The sequence below is a fragment of the Sciurus vulgaris genome (assembly GCF_902686455.1).
Source record: "Sciurus vulgaris genome assembly, chromosome: 8".
In the NCBI taxonomy this organism is placed as follows: Eukaryota; Metazoa; Chordata; class Mammalia; order Rodentia; family Sciuridae; genus Sciurus; species Sciurus vulgaris.
The window spans coordinates 123353311-123372320 of NC_136468.1; the positions used below are offsets into that span (position 1 = coordinate 123353311).

At 44.7% G+C, this 19010-nt stretch overlaps 2 protein-coding genes across 9 annotated transcripts in view; one reads left to right on the forward strand and one right to left on the reverse strand.

The window, feature by feature from the left end:
- YPEL1 (yippee like 1) overlaps positions 1 to 19010 on the forward strand; it is a 49163-nt gene that overhangs the window by 15790 nt on the left and 14363 nt on the right. For 3 of the 6 annotated variants that reach the window (XM_079152150.1, XM_079152153.1, XM_079152152.1), the window contains 3 exons: positions 2115 to 2158; positions 2683 to 2791; positions 4610 to 5426. In XM_079152150.1, coding sequence (XP_079008276.1) covers positions 2115 to 2158; positions 2683 to 2791; positions 4610 to 4699 — 243 coding nt within the window. In that variant the 3' untranslated portion in view covers positions 4700 to 5426. Of the gene's footprint in view, positions 1 to 2114; positions 2159 to 2682; positions 2792 to 4609; positions 5427 to 19010 lie in introns of those variants that run through there. The other 3 variants (XR_013765915.1, XR_013765916.1, XM_079152151.1) reach the window with 1 other exon arrangement.
- PPIL2 (peptidylprolyl isomerase like 2) overlaps positions 6218 to 19010 on the reverse strand; it is a 31465-nt gene continuing 18672 nt past the window's right edge. For all 3 annotated transcript variants that reach the window (XM_079152137.1, XM_079152136.1, XM_079152138.1), the window contains 10 exons: positions 18782 to 18888; positions 18239 to 18328; positions 18014 to 18047; positions 17305 to 17422; positions 11487 to 11543; positions 10702 to 10774; positions 10550 to 10612; positions 10288 to 10424; positions 9823 to 9945; positions 6218 to 7962 (listed from right to left, as the gene is read on the reverse strand). In XM_079152137.1, the coding sequence (XP_079008263.1) occupies positions 9849 to 9945; positions 10288 to 10424; positions 10550 to 10612; positions 10702 to 10774; positions 11487 to 11543; positions 17305 to 17422; positions 18014 to 18047; positions 18239 to 18328; positions 18782 to 18888 (776 nt within the window). In that variant the 3' untranslated portion in view covers positions 6218 to 7962; positions 9823 to 9848. The remainder of the gene's footprint in view (positions 7963 to 9822; positions 9946 to 10287; positions 10425 to 10549; positions 10613 to 10701; positions 10775 to 11486; positions 11544 to 17304; positions 17423 to 18013; positions 18048 to 18238; positions 18329 to 18781; positions 18889 to 19010) is intronic.

Genomic DNA, 19010 nt, shown 5'->3' on the forward strand with positions numbered 1-19010 from the left:
GAAATTTGAGATGCTTCCTTCTAAGAACTTGAGATCATTAGCTGTTTTTAACATTACATCACGAGCAGAAAGCAAGCACTCTACCACTAAGTTACTTCCTAAGTTGTTCTTATTTTGAGACTGGGTCTGGCTATGTTGCTCAGTTTGGCCTCAAACTTGGCATCCTTCCTCAGTCTCTCAAGTAGCTGGGATCACAGGCATGTGCCACCACATCCAGCCCTCTCCTGGCACTAAATTAACAGAAGTTAGCTGCCCCACATTCTGGTCAGACTAATGTCTGAATCTGAATTGCAGAGCAGCTTCTATCATTGATTCAAACCCTGTTGGAAATTAAGGACCTGCAGAATAGGCAAGAAAACTAGGAAATTCAGTCTAGAAAACTGAAGGATGTGCAAAAGTTCCCCCCACTCCTGTACTGGATGGTACTGAGGACTGAACCCAAAGGTGCTTTACCATTAAACTACATCCCCAGACTTTAGTTTTTGAGACAGGGTCATGCTAAATTTCTGAGGCCAGCCTCAAATGTGCAATTCTTGTGCTTCAGCCTCCCAAGTTTGAGTTCAGTGGGGTTGTAGACTTGTGCCATCATGCCCAGCCAAGAGTGCAAAAGTTCTATAAAGTGGTTATTAAATTGAAGGTAGAATTATATTCTAAATCCTAGAAAATCACTTAAGGAAACACCTTTTAAGTCTGAAATCTGTATTATAAAATTAAAACATTCCTGTTTGGCTGGTATACTTGTAGCTCAACAGTAGTGTGTGTGCTCAGCATGCTAGAGGTCCTAGATTCAATCCCCAGCACAAAACAAAAACAAAAACAAAAACAAAAATGTTCTTTGCATCAAATGAGATAGAAAAGTCTTTCAGATCTCAGTGGCTTAAAGATTTATTTCATTCTCAGGAGACAGATGTCTATTCAGGTCCAGTGGGGGCTCTCCCTTTGTTTTTTTGGTTTTTGTTTTTAATTTTCAAAGAAATTATTGCTCATAATTACCCATTAAAGTAATGCTAACTGGTCCTGGCTTGGTGGCACATGCCTGTAATCTCAGTGACTCAGGAGGCTGACCATGCTGTGTGAATCATTTGAGTCTGCACCAGAGCAGACGAACCCTCCCATGGGACATTCTTTCCTGTTCAGGAAAGACATACATCTTACTCTGGCTCCTTTACATTGAATCTTTTTTTTTTTTTTTTTTTTTTTTTTTTTTTTTTTTTTTTTTCGCGGTGCTAGGGATTGAACCTAGGGCCTTGTGCTTGCAAGGCACTCTACCAACTGAGCTATATCCCCAGCCCTGAATCATTTTTAAATACATGAATATACTAGGTCTGTTTCTTGACTAGTAACATTTTCTTGGGTGAGATGTGACTGGAAGGTCCTTTATACTCTTAGGAAGAGATCATCTTAGACCATGACTTTTTTTTTTTTTTTTTTTTTTTTTTTTTTTTTCCTAGCCTTGAACTCCTTGCCTCAAGTGATCTTCCTGTTTCAGCCTCCCACCTCCCAAGTTGCTGAGACTACAGGTGTATACCATCTTGCCTGGTGCTGTAATGCTATGATTTTCCAATACAGTCACTATCAGAATGTTGAAACTACAGAATCATTCACTTCCTGATTCAGTGTAGATGAAAAATCAGTTTGTTCTATATAATCACTATTACCATTACAGTTTTGGAGGGGCATCTGCCCTGTTTTTTGTTTGTTTGTTGGTTGGTTGGTTGGATTTTTGGAGTTTTTGTTTGTTTGTTTTGGTTTTGGTTTTTTTTTTTTTTTTTTTTTTTTTTGTAGTTGTAGATGGACAGAATGCCTTTCTTTTATTTGTTTACTTTTATGTGGTACCAAGGATCAAAACCAGTGCCTTACGCATGCTAAGCAAGTGCTCTGCCACTGAGCTACAACCCCAGCCTCTGCCCTTGTTCTTTGTAAGCTATTCTGATGGAGTTAATGGAACCTTGTTTAGTCCCATAGTGTTCTAGGGGCTACTCCTTCCACAGAACACTCGCTCTGGAGTCTGAGCAGCTCTCTCTCCTTGTTCCACATTCACTCCAGAATGCAGAACTCACCATCCTTGGTGTCTTATCACAACCAATCTTCTAACACCCTCTTCTTCTTTACAGTCCTTTCAGGGAAGTCAGGGACGAGCCTACCTCTTCAATTCTGTGTGAGTACTTGCTGCCTGGCAGGTGGCCTGGGGTCCCCATCCAGTGACATTGATATTTCTGTCTACCTTCCTATTCCATTATGCAGGGCTGGAATATGTAAATGGAGTTCCACCTGTGGTCTAGAATTACCTAGCCAGTGCCAGTATATGAATGGAAAGAATTTTAGTTTCCTGTGACTGAGAGTTCCTAAAAATGTAGTCTGAGGATTTTAGTTCCCTGCAGCCTATCCCATGTTGGGATCCTTGTGGGGAAAGAAAACTTGCTCCTGGGCCTGAGGTTGTGGTTCACTGGTAGAGTGCTTACTTAACATGTGTGAGACTCTCTATTTCATCTTTTGCACTGCAAAAAGAAAAGAAAAATTCTTTCTTATTAAAGGTGGTGGCTGGCAGGAGGTTGGGGAGCTGAAACGGTTCAGTGCTGCTTTCTGGTGAACTTTTAATAATAGGGGACCAGGGTTGGGGGAAGCCAGCAGTGGGGCCTGGGAGGGTTGGCCTCCAGTGTGGTCACTCCTTTGTCCCTACAGGGTGAACGTGGGCTGTGGTCCCGCTGAGGAGAGGGTCCTTCTCACTGGGCTGCATGCAGTCGCAGACATCTACTGTGAGAACTGCAAGACCACACTTGGGTGGAAATACGTGAGTACCCACCTCTTCTAACTGGTGTGTTGTGATGTGTACAACATGCCACACATGCACACACAACTAATGCAATTGAGTCAGCCTTCCCCTTGGAGTAGAATAGATGATGTCAGTCAATGACATATTTTCAGCAGTTTCTTTAGAAGTTGGTTAAGGCACAGGACTAGTCATGGGGCTGCCCCAGATTCCAAGAATCTGAAAGGTGCTTCCGTGAAGGCAATCCCATTTTTGGAGCAAGTTCAACAGACTACTCAGTGTCAGGGGCCACTGGGCTCAGAGACAGAGATTACCCAAAGACTCTTCTCCCAAGACCTTTGTTTCCCCTAGACTTTGAGCTGAAAGTTGCCATCTCTGCCCGAACTCCAGCCTTCGTCTCTCTATTCCTTCTCTCCCACATGGTGAATCTCAATGATGATAAGCCTGAACCTTCTGCCCCACCCCTAGTTGTGTCCTCCTCCCTTGCACCCAGCACTCAGGTGGCTGAGCTGCTTATTGCAGAGGCCAGTGAGGATGCTTGGTCTCCTCCTGACACTATCTGCTGCCCACCATCGTCTGCTGAGTCCTCTCTGTCCCAGGCCACATGAGCCTGGCATGCTTCTGATCCCTTCTGTGTTGGCAGCTTCCAAATGTCCTCTGCCCCACCTTTTCTCCAGGCAAAAGCCACCTATCCATCTTATGGAGCCCCACCCTGACAATGGCATTTGAGAGGCCTGTTTTACGTGGTGCTCTCTTTTTTTGACGTTATCTGCCACATTCTTCCTGGCTCCAGAGTTCTCCAGGTCAGAGCTGCTTGATCTCCCTCGTTTTTTAATTTCTTACCATCTCTGATCCTCCAGATTCCCCAAGAACTATGAGGGGACACACAGATAGGCTCTCTGAAGCCTGTTTACGCTCCCAGTGCCTCCTTCTGGGCAGCCCCTCTTCCAGAAGCCCTGCCGTCCCCTCATGGCCATTGCACCATGTGTCGCTGTTGCTATGCCTGCTAATTCTCTACTGGGGCATCTCTTCTGTGCCAACCAGACAGAACTCACCCTAGTCATCTGTGTCCCCAACACCTGGTATCATCAGGCCATGTACTCAACATGACAAAATGATAAGGCAGATTCATAGTCCTCACATAAAAGGCATGCTCCTAAGCATCTTTGACCTATTTTTATTTATGTCCCTATGCTTCATATCAATCTCCATCATACCTCCTAAATTGCCCTAATGCATAGGGCATTACTATGCAAGTAAATGTTCAGTAAACATTTTTTTTTTTCTGGTGTGGTGCTGGTGATAGAACCCATGGCTTTAAAACCTGCTAAACACATGCTAGCCCAATGAGCTATATCCCAAACCCTGGTAAACAGATTTGAAGATTTGAATTAACGTTGCCCAGCCAGGCACAGGGGTACAGGCCTGTAATCCCAGCTACTCAGGAAGTTGAAGCAGGAGGATTGCAAGTTCATGGCCAGCCCTGGCAATTTATAAGACCCTGTCTCAAAAAATAAGAAGGGCCGTGGGCATAAAACTCAGTGGCATACCACCTCTGGGTTAAATCCCTAGAACAAATTAGGGTGGCCCTTAATCCGTATGATTATTGTTCTTGTAAGAAAAAGAATTCCAGGCACAGTGGTACATACATGTAATCCCCCAGCTGGGGAGACTGCATTTTCTACCCTGTCTCAAAAAGGACTGGGGATATGGCTCAGGGGTAGAGTGTCCCCGTGTTCAATCCTCAGAACCGAGGGGGGAAAAGAAAAAAGGTAAAGTTGAAAAATGAAACAGATTCTGTCCTAAAACCTTCTCTCTACTTTTTTTCCCCCTCCCAAGGAACATGCCTTTGAGAGCAGTCAGAAATATAAGGAAGGAAAATTTATTATTGAGCTTGCCCACATGATCAAAGACAATGGTTGGGAGTAAAGTGGAAACTTTCCATTCTCTTGAATACTATTTTGTGAAAGAGACTGAAGTGTAATGGAGATGTAAGAGCATCCTGGATGACAATATTTCTTGAACTTTGACCTCGCAGGCTAGCCGTGCTTTGACACTCAAAGGCCTCTCTTGGCCATCTCCTTGGGTAAGGCATCCCCAGTTTGTGTCCTGTTCATGTACATGGTTGTTTCTGAAAGTTTGAAATGATCTTTTTCTGACTTTTCAAGTTCTAGAAAAAGAATTAGCCAATTGGTGACTTTTCTGCCTAATTAATACCTTCTTTTAACCTATGCCTTCAATATAGTTTGGCTGTGCTTTCTCATATTCAATAGAAAAGTGAACCAAGTCCCTAAAGATCAGAGGCAAGGTCTCTTTCAAGACCAAGTCTCACCTCTCCCTTTTTTAGAGTAGGGTAACTTGTTTCACCCCAGTTCTCAAAACTACAAATTGGTTATTCCTCCTACATATGAACTGTAAGGCATAGTATCCATTTAAGAATCTTTCAGAAGCAGTCAACAAATTTATACACCCAGGATGTTTTGTTTTTTTAGCCTGTTCAAAAATGGAACATAACCAATAACATTTTAGATAAGCTATAAATAGAGAAATATGTCTAATGAACATTTCGTTTCTTTAAGGTAATAGATTCCTTATCTAGAAAGCAAGTGAACTAGTCTCTAGAGAAGACTGTCCCAGGGCCCCTGCAGAGGCCATTACTGAGGTGATAGCCTCACAGGTCTGGTAGTGACGTTAGTTCAAGTCTGGCAGTTGCTGAATGGCTGGTTCTTGTCATTATAGAGTAGCATGCTGGACCAAGTATGAAGCTGGATTTCATTTTCTACCCTGGATGTACTTGAAGAAAAAGAATTATTTTTGCTTATGAAAGAGGTCAGAACTGGCAGAAAAAACTTGCTAGTTTGAGATTTGCCAGATTAAAATTTCTTCAGAAAAGGTTAAAGTTGCAAGACAGGTTTAAATGTTGTGAAGGAAAAGTGTTTGACTTGCTGGGTGAGTCACCTTTCCCTTCCTGGTGCTGTCATGTGGGCTGATGTGGAGGGGACCTATCTCCCAAATCCTGGGTTTCTGTCACAGATTTAAAGTCATGGCCCACCATCCTCTTGTGCCTCTGCAGGGCATGGGCACTATGCAAGGGTATCAGCCAGTCTGCAGAGAATGGAGGTTAGGAAACATTTCTAGATAAGTTTGGGTTTCAACAATTTGTACCCCAACTCAGGGCAGAGGGGTAGAAAATGGACTGGTGGTACAGAGGCAGAGAGCTAGAAGAGTAAGAGCTAGAGTGCTTCGATAGCTCTCAGCCTAGCAAATGGCTGTGAAACTGCCTGTGGACAAGGCTAGACTAATGGCTGAGAGCCAGCAGTCCACTGTCAGCTCCCTAGCTGCCCAGACCCACCCTGCCACCAGTGCAGGCACTGGGATGCCACCTGGCTCCAGTTCAGTACTCATCCCAGAGCCTACCCTTTGGTGCCATCTCTTTGCCAAGACTGGGAAACCTTGAAATGTGAGAAATGTATTGTCCTGGGTTCAGTAGCCTGGTGGGCCATGACTGAGCCATGTCAGCTTAGCAGGAGTAACAGTGGCAGGTTACTTTAAGTACATCTTTACCCTAAAAAAGGACATCTTTGCACAGCCTGTAACCTTCTGCATCTGGTGGTGGTCCAGCAAGCTGCTTTGTCCTGAGCTAGTCTCTTGCAGACTGAGGCTGGCTCAGTGTATCCCTGTATTCCTAAGTTAAACAGCTTTCCACCCTAAGGTATTGAGAGCCTGGAGTCATTGTTCCCAAGGTATGAAATCTGAAGATGCTTCACTTGTGATTGGCATATGAAGTAGCAAGGTCTGTGGCTTCTGTCCATTGTGTGAAACAGTAAAGGGGAGAGACAACTTCCTTTATTGACAAATGAGCACTAACTGAAAAATTAGCTAACAGTGACTTCCTTTCTAGTCTTCATTCCTCTTGCAAGTGGAAACTTAGCCTTGGAGGGCTCAGAGCATGAGGGAAAATGATTGTGGCGTCACTAACCTGCCTAGAATATACCCAGGACAGCCTGAGCACAGCTCCATAAATGTTTCACTTAAATTCAAGAGACTTTTCTAGAATTTTTCTGACCCATTTTTGTATATACTAAGATTATATTTAAAGCTTTTATATGTTCTGGGCAAGTTTACTGTTCCTTCCATTTGAGCACTTTGGTTTTTGTATTGTCTTTTGTGATGGCATTGATTGAAACTTTTTTACTAGTACTCTTACGACTTATTTTGTATTTTTGTTGGTAATGAATACCGACAAAACTTTTATCATTTTTTTTGTTGTTGGTGGTGGTCTTCTGAGCAATACAAGTTTCTTTTTAAACCACAAACCAAATGAACTGACCATGAGCTGGCATCAGGGGAAGTGATACTCACAAGACCACAACCAGATGTGCTGATGAAGTACTGGAATATTCTACCCTCTTAAATTCCTAAACAATAATTCTCATCCCATGACTTATTTATTTAAAATTTTTCCTTGAGAATATTGGGAGTTGGATCTAGTATTATAAATAAATACATTTGTAGTATCTTCTGGCACAGTACATTTGCTTTAGAAATGTGGTTTAGTTTTGTTGCTGTTTTATATGTATACACACATAGTATTTTTATACCTTAAAACTTATTCTTGATGGAATCTGTCGATATTCGAAAGGATCAGAGATGAGATTTTTTTTTCCAAAAGTCATTTATTCAACCTGATGGTCTCATCAGGCAATTACAAAATCCAAGTGGTTTAATATCTAGAAGGACACAATTTAAGCTCTAAAACGAACTACAGAAATATAAGCCTCCTGTCAAAGGACTTGGTTGGGCCTGTCTTCTGCCCTGGAGGGCAAGTGTGGGTGAGGATGTGGCCCTCCCCTTGGGGCAGGTGCAGATCATTGGATAAGGCTGAATGGACAGATGGACGGCAGCTGGAGGCAGCAGGAAGCTTCACCTCAAGGAGCAGGATGATCAAGCTCAAGTGCACACACTGCCTTCAGTTTCCCCTACCCCCAGCCATGCCACTGGTCCTTGGTCCTGTTTTCGTGTGAGGTTTATAAATAAAGCTTCTGATGTCAGACTTCTTGTTTTACATGGTGCTCTATCTTAATGAGGAGGGATGAGCCCCAGTTTCCTGAAGAGCCCACCTGGAACAAAGGGCTGTTTTGGGGTCTTAGAGTTGCTGGAGTCCTGCTTCTGTGTCACTGCCTGGTTGCAAGCTTTAGAGTATGGCCAGAGAAAAGCATAAGAGTACAATTAAAGTGATGGCTGAAGAATCAGGCTGCCACCCCCATGCAGGATCAAGGTCTGAGTCGGTCACACAGTCCCCTCCAGCATTCTCCCTTGCCCCCACCCACACTGCTGAGCTCTGTGGTGCTGGCTCAGTGGTCTACAGGTTTGTGTCATCCTGCTTGAGCATTTTCTTGCAAATATGAATTACCAAACTGCCTTAGATACAAGTGGACAGGGAAAAACTAAACCTAGTGGGAAATGTGAAGAGGTGTGTGATAGAGGTGCTGGAGGGTCACCAAGGAGCCGGGGGTTCTGACTGATGGGAAGGGGTAGATGCAGAGGGAGAGGCTGGAGAAGGTGGAGCTGACCTGTGGGGGTGAGAAAAGCCAGTGACTGGGCTGGGTGTGGTGGTGTACAGTTACAATTTCAGCAGCTCGGGAGGCTGAGGCAAGAGGATTAAAGCCAGCCTCAGGAAAAGCTAGGTGCTAAGCACCCTGTCTCTAAATAAGATGCAATATAGGGCTGGGGATGTGGCTCAGTGGTCGAATGCCTGAGTTTGATCCCCAGTAAACCCCACCCCCCAAAAAAAGGCAATGACTGGCATGAAGCAAGATTAATAGGAAAAATATGCCTCGTGAAGATCATTTGGCAGGCAACGGCACACCTGCCATCCAGAGGGCAAAGGGCTCAGGCCTGTGGTGTCAGTATCATATAAAATCAAGAGCCCAAGGTACATTCTAGAACCAAAAGCTGTCAAGACTCACTGATGGGTTCAAGGTTGTAGATGAGAAAAATACAAGAATCAAGCCTAAGTTAGAATTTAATGTGATGAGCTGGAAGCGGGTGATGGCCCAAGGACAGGCACAGAGCATCTAACAGGTCTGGTGCCAGAGAGAACACTGACAAGACACTATCCCCAGAGGCAGAAATCATACTCCGGAAGAGGTGTTTGGAGGATACCAAGGTATCGGGGACTAATATCAGAACACTAAAAGCCAGGCAGGCACAGACTGAAGATGGATCAAAACGTGATCAGGAACAGGTGGGTGGAAATTTTTGGAAACGTTTCACAGAAAAATGGGTCAAAGGAAAGAATCCTTGTCAGGAGATTCTGAGGGAACTGGTCTGGCAGAGGAGCTGGGACTGAGAAGTAGGGACTAGGCTGTGAGGACAAGTCCTCTCCACTGTTCATCCTCATCATAGCAGGGGCTGTAGCCTCATAGGTTTGAGAGGCAAGGCAGCCTAACACACCCAAAGGTGAGTGTGCCCAGTTCTAAGCAAGGGGTGGTAGAAAAAGGTTGGTAAAGTATTGTCAAAGCTCTATTCCAGATTCAGAAGCCCCAAAGCATTTGTCAGACTAGGGAAGGACTGGGGATTAGGCTAGGGATAAGTGCTTAGGGTTCGATCCCCAGTACTGCCCCTCCCCCGAAAAAAAGACTAGGAAGTCCTAGCCCCCAGCAGGTCAGAATTATGTCTGGGGTCTGAGAATTTGTTTCTAACAAGGTCCCAACTGGTACCAGGGGACCAGCCTAAGTAAGCATATAGGCTGTCCCTGAGATGACAGAAGAAAGGATAAGAAAAGCAAAGAAACAAGGCCTTCCTCATAACCTGGGCCTGCCCACAGGAGACCAGAGCCCCAGACAGGGTCTACAGCCAGATCCAAGGCTGAGCCCAAGCCTTGGAAAGAAGCTAGGGACTCCAATACCAGGTAAAGAATGGGGAAGCCAAGGGCTCCTAGGGGCAGTAAAGGGGACCCAGGCAATAGGCAAGAGCTTTATTGCATCACAGCATGAAAGGCAGGCAGAAAGGAACATGGGCACAAACCTCCCCAAGCCCTTCATCCCTACCAGGATCCAGAGTGATCAGCCTGCTGCTACCAGGAGCTGAAGTCCCCAAAACCTTGGCTGGGCTTTTTCTTGGATATGGGGGCAGCTGTACTGGTTGATGGTTCTTCCTCAGCCGCTCGTTTCCTGAGAAAAGAACCAGGCTACAGCAGTCACACAGGTGCCAGGCCCTGAGCCAGGAGCCCATGCCCTCCCACATCCCTCTCCAGGTGATCTGAAATCTACTGGCCCACCCCTCATAGGAATCCCTTACCCGCCAGTGCTCAGATCCTTTGGCCTACACAGAGACCCTGCCCAAACCTATATGGCTAGTCCCTCTGACTGCAGTGGCCACTAGGGCACAAGCTCAGTCTCAAGTCTGGTACATTAGGTTTTCTTGCCACTGCCTCATCTGCCCCATGGGAGCACTGTGGAAAATGGGTCCCAGCTTTTGGGAGGAATATGGAAGATGCCACCTGCCCCACTCACGTGGCAGCTGGATTGATGTACTTGCCAACCCCCTGGCGGTATGTCTGGGGGCCCTGGCTCCCAGGCTGAGGCTGGCTGGACTTCACCTTGGCCTCTGGGGCCACTTCAAGCTGTGTCTTCTTCCGCTCCTGTGCAATCTGGAGAGGAGCAGGACTGGGTGACTTGGGAGTACCTGGGGGATGTGGAGGTCCTTCTACCCCAGTAAGGAATGACAGAGCTTAACCAGACCCCGCCCAGTGTGGTAGTACTGTGCCCTCCTTACCTGGGCATCTGCCTCCTCATAGGGGTCTACAAATACTGTGGTGGCATCAATGCGGACCTCCTCCTGGTGGCACATGAGGAAGTTGAGTGAGGAAGCAGCAGGGTCTCCTGCACAGCTGGGCAGTGGCCCCTCTGCTTTCCCTGGGTACATACCTTAGGGCGGTCGGTTTTGGGGTCACTCTCCACATTCTCCATGGCTGTCAGTGTGTCAAAGCCCCCAACAACCCTGGAGTAGAGGGACAGGTGGGTCTGCATGTGCCTGGAGGCAAGACACCCACTATGGTGAAGTCCCTGAGGCACACCAGAATGGGAACTGGCCCAGGATATGGGGCCCCATGAAATCACCACCCAATCAGATTGGCCTGACTTCTTGGGCAGCAGCAGAGCTGCCAGCCAGGACAGGAGGGGTGGAAGACAGAAGGTAAGGTCAACAGACCACAAATGGGGCCAGATCCAACTCCCAGTTATTTGGACAGAACCACATCTGTTGCTTCCATATTTTCTGTACCTGTTTTACGATAGAACCCCAGATGACCATGTGGCCCACCAATCTAGAAATATCATCTAAGCCTTTGTGGGAAAGTCTGCCAACCCCCACACCTGGAGTGTAATGAGAAAGATAGGACCTGGCCCTGACCTCCAACTTGGATATCATCCAAAGGGCACCCAGAGTGGGAAGGTAGACGGTCTGAGCCAAGGCAGTTGGCCAAGCTGGGCTGGCACTTGTCTCTTCTTGTCAACCCAACAGGTCTGGAGAGTTTGCTCCACCCTCCACAGAAAAATGTCCCACTCTGCATAGCCACAGCCTCAGCAGTGACATAACAAGGGCACAACAAGCACAAGTTCAAGTTAGGAAGAGGCAATGAGAGATCCAAGTTGGGGAAGGAATAGCCTGGCCCAAGTGGACACCCCAGACTTCATGCAGCACCTGCTCTTACCTTCCAAAGATGGTGTGCTTCTTGTCCAGGTAAGCACAGGAACGGAATGTGATAAAGCTGGGGAAGAAGGAAGAGAGGGTGAGGGAATTCTGTGAGCTATCCTACCCAGCCTAGCTCTTCTGAGTTAACTACTGGTCTGTAGGCAGGAGCCCACTGCCCTCCAGGGCCTGCTCTGGGAACCTATAGCTTCTGCATGTACATAATGCACATCTGGCTCCCACCCACCGCCTGTCCACAGTAGGCTATTAGCCAAGGCTACGAAATTAACTCCAGACCTGTGGCTCCCCAGAATAAAGCCCATAAGCTGGCCTCCTTGGCTGCTACCAACCTCCTATTGTGTAGACCCTGGGCCCCGCTCAAGCCTATTCAAGTGGCCACTTTAAGAAGCCAGCTGGGATGGAAGAACCAGAGCCCTGCCCCACCACGGACCTGCTGAAGGACCAAGAAAACCAAACCAGGAAAAAGGAGGCAGCCAAGGAAGACTGGGAGTAAAGGAATTGGGAAACCTGGGTAACATAAATATACACAGACCAAGAAAATGACTGTATCTAATGTGACATAAAAATGGGGCAGAGTTAAAAATGCCAACGACACTGATATGTGAGATGGCTGGGGTGACTGGAAGGAAAGCTTTCCAGGTATTTTTTCTGGGGGAAAGTAGAGATGTTACTGGTAACTTTAGGCTTAAATAGATAGGTTTCTTGACTTTAGCCCAGAAGTAAAATATCTAACTTTCAAACAAGGAGAAAGAAGAGGAAATTTTAAAAACTAAAAATAAAAAAAAAAAAAAAAAATAGTGATTCAAAAGCACAAAGATCCACTGGAAGTTAAGCACACACTTAAGGCTGTCAGGATGAACTTACTCAATATAGTCCTTGAAACTGTAGCCAGAGCAATCAGACAAAAGAAAGAAAGGGATATGAATAGGAAAAAAAAGAACTCAAATTGTCCCTATATGCCAAGACATGATTCTATATTTAGAAGACCCAAAACACTCCACTAGAAAGCTTCTACAACTCATAAACAAATTCAGCAAAGTAACAGGATATAAAATTAACACCCACAAATCAATTGCTTTCCTATATACCAATGATGAATCAGCTCAAATAGAAGTCAGGAAAACTATCCCATTCACAATAGCCTCAAAAAATATAACAAAATACTCTAGAATCAATCTAACAAAAGAGGTGAAAGACCTCTACAATGAGAACTACAGAACACTAAAGAAAGAAATTAAAGAAAACCTTAGAAGACGGAACGATCTGTCATGTTCTTGAATAGGCAGACTTAATATAGTCAAAATGGCCATACTACCAAAAGCTTTATACAAATTTAATGCAATTCCAATTAAAATCCCAATGACATTCTTCATAGAACTAGAAAAAGCAATCATTTGGAAAAATAAGAGACCCAGAATAGCCAAAGCAATCCTTAGCAAGAAAAGTGAAGCAGAAGGCATCGCAACACCAGACCTCAAACTATACTACAGAGCTATAGTAATAAAAACAGACATGGAGACTAATGGAACAGGATAGAAGACACAGAATCTGAGGCACAAAAATATAGTTATCTCATACTAAACAAAGGTGCCATAAACATACATTGGAAAAAAGATAACCTCTTCAACAAATGGTACTGGGAAAACTGGAAATCCATACGTAGTATAATAAAATTGAACCCCTATCTCTCACCCTGTACAAAACTCAACTCCAAGTAGATCAAGGACCTAGTAGATCCCCAAGCCTAGTAGAAGAAAAAGTAAGCCCAACTCTCCACTATGTTGGTTTAGGAACTGACTTCCTCAACAAGACTCCTAGCACAAGAAGTAAAATCAAGAATCAATAAATAGGAAGGTATCAAACTAAAAAGCTTCTTCACAGCAAAGGAAATAATAAAAAATATGAACAGAACCTAGAGAATGGGAGAAAATCTTTGCCACCTGCACCTCAGAGCATTAATCTCCAGGATACACCTAACACCAAAAAAAAAAAAAAAAAAAAAAAAAAACCCAGTCAATAAATGGGCTAAGGAACTGAACAGACACTTCACAGAAGAAGAAATATGAATGGTCAAAAAAATAAGGGGCTGGGGATACAGCTCAGTTGGTAAAGTACTTGCCTTTCAAGCACAAGGTCATGGGTTCAATTCCCAGCACCAAAAATAAATAAATAAATAAATGTTCAACATCTCTAGCAATTAGAGAAATGCAAATTAAAATTACACTGAGATTCCAACTCACTCCAGTCAGAATGGCAATTATCAAGAATACAAGTAACAATAAATGTTGGTGAGGATGTGGGAGAAAAGGTCCACTCATACACTGCTGGTGGGACTACAAATTGGTGCAACCACTACAGAAAGCAGTATGGAGATTCCTCAGAAAACTTGGAATGGAACATCATTTGACCCAGTTATCCCACTCTTCAGTTTATACCCAAAGGACTTAAAATCAGCATACTACAGTGACACAGCCACATCAATATTTATAGCAGCTCAATTCACAATAGCTAAGCAATGGAACTGACCTAGGTGCCTTTCAACAGATGATGGATAAAGAAAGTGTGGTGTATACACAATGGAATATTACCCAGCTATAAAGAAGAATGAAACTGGAGACTATCATGCTAAGTGAAATAAGACAATCTCAAAAAACCAAATACTGAATGTTCTGATATGTGGATGCTAACATACAGTAAGGGAGTGGGAGGGAATAATAGAATTTCATTGGATTAGACTAAGGGAAATGAAGGGAATGGAGGGGGATGGGAATAGGAAAGATAGTAGAATGAATTAGACATAACTTTCCTACTTCATATATGAATATGAACCACACATCATGCTCAACCACAAGAATGGGATCCTAATTTGAATAAGTTATACTCCATGTATTTATAATATGTCAAAATACACTCTACTGTCATGTATATTTATTTTTATTTTTTTAGATGTTGATAGACCTTTATTTTATTCATTTATTTATATGTAGTGCTGAGAATTGAACCCAGTGCCTCATACATGCTAGGCATGCACTCTATCCCTGAGCCACAGCCCAGCCCCTGTCATATATTTAAAACGAACAAAAAATACAGTCAGGATGAACTAAAATAAAACAAAATCCAAGTGTGTGCCATTAAAAAGCTCTACAAAGTTCAGAATCTTAAAAAGCTGAAAGTAAAGGGGTGGAAGAAGACATCAAACAAGGAAGAAAGCGAGAAATGTCCTGGGGCAAGTCATCATGCAGGAGGCATAAAGCTACTCCCCAGAGAGTGGAGCAGGTGGGTGCAGCTCCGCTGTGACAGCATCATGCCACTTCCATCCCCGACAACCCACATGGGCCTTCAAACAACGAAGGACTGAACCCACCAAGCTGACCACACTTAAGGCCCCCCAGCAAGTCTCATGTCAAACCTGCAATTGTGCAGACCTAAATTCTGCCCCCTGGCTGTTCTCGTCCTAATTTCTAACACATAAGGAAGTAAAAGAATAACAAAAGGAGAGGGAAAGCAAAGTTGAAAAAGAGTCTAAAACTCTTTGAGGATACTAAAGTAAGTAAAAATTGTCAAGAGAAAGTACAAAACAATATTAGAAATAAAAAAAGAAGGCAAATGACCCACATGAAGTTTTACAATCTAGTTAATCCAAATAATTATAAATAAATAGTAAAAAAAATAAGTCAGGCATATTGGCTCACATCTGTAATCTCAGCTCCTTGAGAGGACGGCAAGTTTGAGGCCAGCCCAGGCAACTTAGCAAGACCCTGTATCAAAATTTTAAAAAATAAAAAAATAAAAAAATAAAAAATGCTGAGGCATGCAGTATGCAGTTCAGATGGTAGAGTGCCTATCTAGCTGGTAGAAGGCCCTGGGTTCATTTCCCAGTACCACAAAAAAATAAAATATCTCCCCCAGGACAAAACAAAAACAACAAAAACAAACCATACACCCAAACTACTTGTAAATAAGAAAGCTAAGAAGAAATTAAAGAGAATAATGATCAGCAAGCTGTGAATGGGAAATGCACACCCTCAAAATGTACAGGGTTAGGGGTGTAAGCTCGGTGAAATAGTTAGCCTAGCATATTTGAAGCCCTGGGTTTGAGTCTTAGCACCTCCAGAAAAAAGTAGACTCACGTGTCTTCATGATAAAGAGTAAACAAAGTGGAGAAAGCAAAAAGAAACCACAAGGAAGCAATCAAAGAGAGAAACAGAAAACGATCACACAGAAACTAAAAACAGATAAAATCTTTCATGAACAAGGAAGGAATAGACTGCTTGGGAATGAGAAAGGAAACATCAGCACTGAGACAAAGAGAAAAGGAGACTTCATGGAAACAACTAAAAATCTGGGATACATGAGTCAAATTCCTGTCAAACAGACAAAATCCTGGCTGGGCTTACAGTGGAAGACCTGAGGAAGCAGCAGGAATGATGTGCTGTCCTTGGCCAACTGTTAACACATGGGGACACTGGTACAATTTTAACTATTCTAGGCCATAAAGTGGGAGCCAGTTCTGCTAGTGCAGGGTGCACACCTCTCATATCCATGCCTGATTCAGCCAGTTCACATGACCAATACCACAAGTCATGTGATCATCATGACAAAGGCTGATAAAAAAGTCTCTGGCAAGTCATCTAACCTCTCCTAAAAACCAGGCCCAGTGACAAATGTTATCAGATGGCAAATCCACATTTCAGAGTGGCAGGATGTCCATGTCTTCCTCCCTAAGAGGCCACAGTGTCATCAACGTGACTGATACACACACAGGAAAGTGGACACCACATTTTGCTGATGAACTATCTAGAAAACCCAAGAAATTCTTTTTTTTTTCCCCCTTGCTTTGAGGTGCCAGGGATTCGAACTGCGGTCCCTGCGTATGCTAAGCAAAGAAATTCTTAATAAAAATTTTAATTTTGATAAAGTAACTAGATATAAAATAGTTTTGCTCTACATAAGCAATAATCACCTAAAACTGGGAAAAAATCCATTCACAAAAGTATCACAAATTATAAAAATTCTTAAGAAGTAGCTTTATCCAGGAAAGGAGGGGACCCATGGGAAATTGCACTAAAAGATAAAGACATCCAGGTTGGGGGTGTGGCTCAGTGGTGCAAGGCCCTGGGTTTGATCCCCAACACACACACACACACACATCCAAAAGGAAAGTCAAGTCAAATTCTTAGATGATGGATAAATGAAACACAAACACCTATTCTTTCAAAATACAGGTGTCTGATTCCTCCCAACACAACCAGGCATCCACAGGCCCTGCTGGCCATCCCCCTATAGCCATGTTCCATACATATTGAGGCCTCTCTGCCCCCAACTACACCCTCAGCACCTGTCCCTGGTTGCTGGTCCCCTGCATGCCTCCCTCCCTGATCCAGTACACTAAACTCCCCTGGCCACTCACACAGTCCTGGTTTCACCAGCTCTTCCTCTAAGAGGCTTTTACCTCCTGGTAAACTGTTGGATGCTGCTCTCATAGGTACACACACAGTTCTAAATAGCAACTTGCTCAGGGATACCTTTTTTTTTCTTTTTTTTTCTTTTTTTTTTTTTTTTTTTCAGTGCTGGAGATCAAACCCAGAGCCTTTTACAAATTAGGCAAATGCTCCACCATTGAGCTACATCCCCAGCCCAGGGGGTTCCCCTTTTTGACTGCAGGGGTACACACTCAGCCTAGATGTACTATACAGTCTGGATTTGATTAGGGCCTAGCTCAACCTTTAGGGAGAAGAGGAAGAGCCTACAGGAAACTTTGGGTCACTCCCCAGGTCTTCCCATAGCAGCCCCACTAGGCCATCTGGACCCAGACTTACAACTGAGACTTGTTGGTGTTTGGCCCCGAGTTGGCCATGCTGAGTATGCCTCGGCCTGTGTGAGAGAGGTTGGGCCGGAACTCATCTCTGAAGGGCTTTCCCCAGTATGACTCGCCCCCTAGAATATAAAGGAAAACAGTCAGTTGGCAGCCCTAAAAACCTGAGTCCCAAGGGGTACTGGCAATTCACTGGGTCAGGAGTACCTTAGAGGGAGCCCTTGAACCTGAAGCACCAAATTGCCAACTTTCCTTGGACTCCAGCACCTTCACACAGGTTGAGTGTTGCTCACTCAGTCCTGCCCCCAAGGAGCCAGGGATTAGAATGCTAAAACCACAAGGCATTATTAGCACCATGCTGGGTGAAGCTATTTGTCGGGTCTAAGCAGCTGACAAGCAGTATGAGTTTTGAGATGCAGTAGAAGGGAAGCCAGCCCAGGATCTAAGGCCTTGAAGTCTCTCTTTGTTTGCTGGGGTGCCTTTGGGGCCCCAGGAGGATATAAGACCCATCCCTGCATTATATAGGCCTCATAACCACCTAAAACAGGAAAAGCAAGGGACATGCCTGAGGCGCCATATGGTGCTGGTGGTTGAGGTACAATCCTATCTCTGGTCTTCCAGATTCCACATCCTGAGCTCTCCCCACCCACCTGCCCCTCATGCCCTAAGGAGCAGCCAGTGGTGTCAGGGACGGGTCCAGCGTTGGTACCCACCTGTGCCTGTGCCTGTAGGGTCTCCCCCTTGGATCTGCAACAACAAAAGCCAGTGAGCTAGTCAGTCTGAGGCCCCTTGCTACCTTCCACTACACTGCCTACCTTGCCTGAACATATTCCCCACCTAATAGAGGGCTTCCCAGGGGGTCTGAAGTCTCAGGACAAAAAGCCTCCAGACCATCTTTCTGAGTACACCTGTGGCCAACACTGACTGGTGCCACTCACCACAAAGTTCCTGATGGACCTGTGAAAGATGGTGCCGTCGTAATAGCATTTCTTGCACAGCTTGATGAAGTTTTCACAGGTTTTTGGTGTCTGAAAAATAGCCCAATTCTTCTGTGAGGCATGAAGCAGTCAACTGCAGGTCACGAAAGCCACACAGGGTCTTTATCATGCAGCAGGGATGGGCAGTTACCCAGCCTGCAGAGCAACAGCAACAGAGACCTGGGTCCAGTATAGCCCCAAAGAGGGGTCAAGGATGGACCCTAGAAACTAAACAGGACATCTGAAGCTGCAGAACAGAGTTGAAGTCAGGCCTCTTTTCTTGGATGTATGCATACCTCCACATCTGCCCAGCAAGTGGCTGAGGTCATGCTGCAAATAGCACCCCTGAGAAGGAAGCCAAGACATCTCCGCTTCCTCTGAAGGACAAGCTGGACTTGCCACAAGCATATACTAACTGCAGCTTCATGTTTAAGACAAGGATGTTGAATGATCCCAGCCAGATAAGACCTCGTGTTGGGTGAGGGAACTGGCTGTCACACCTACCAGGTCACAGTGCAATTCCAGATTAAGATCACCTTTGTTGGTGTGCAACCGCACATAGCCCTTCTTCTTCACAAACTGGTAGCGCAACACATCTTCATCAATGGCAGCTGTTAAACAGAGGCCCAAGCTCTGATCCTACCCTTCACCTGGGGCAGCCCCTCTACCCAGGCCCCATGACTTCTGACATCCAGCATCCAACCAGGGGAAGACCCCAGCTCTGGGATCAGCA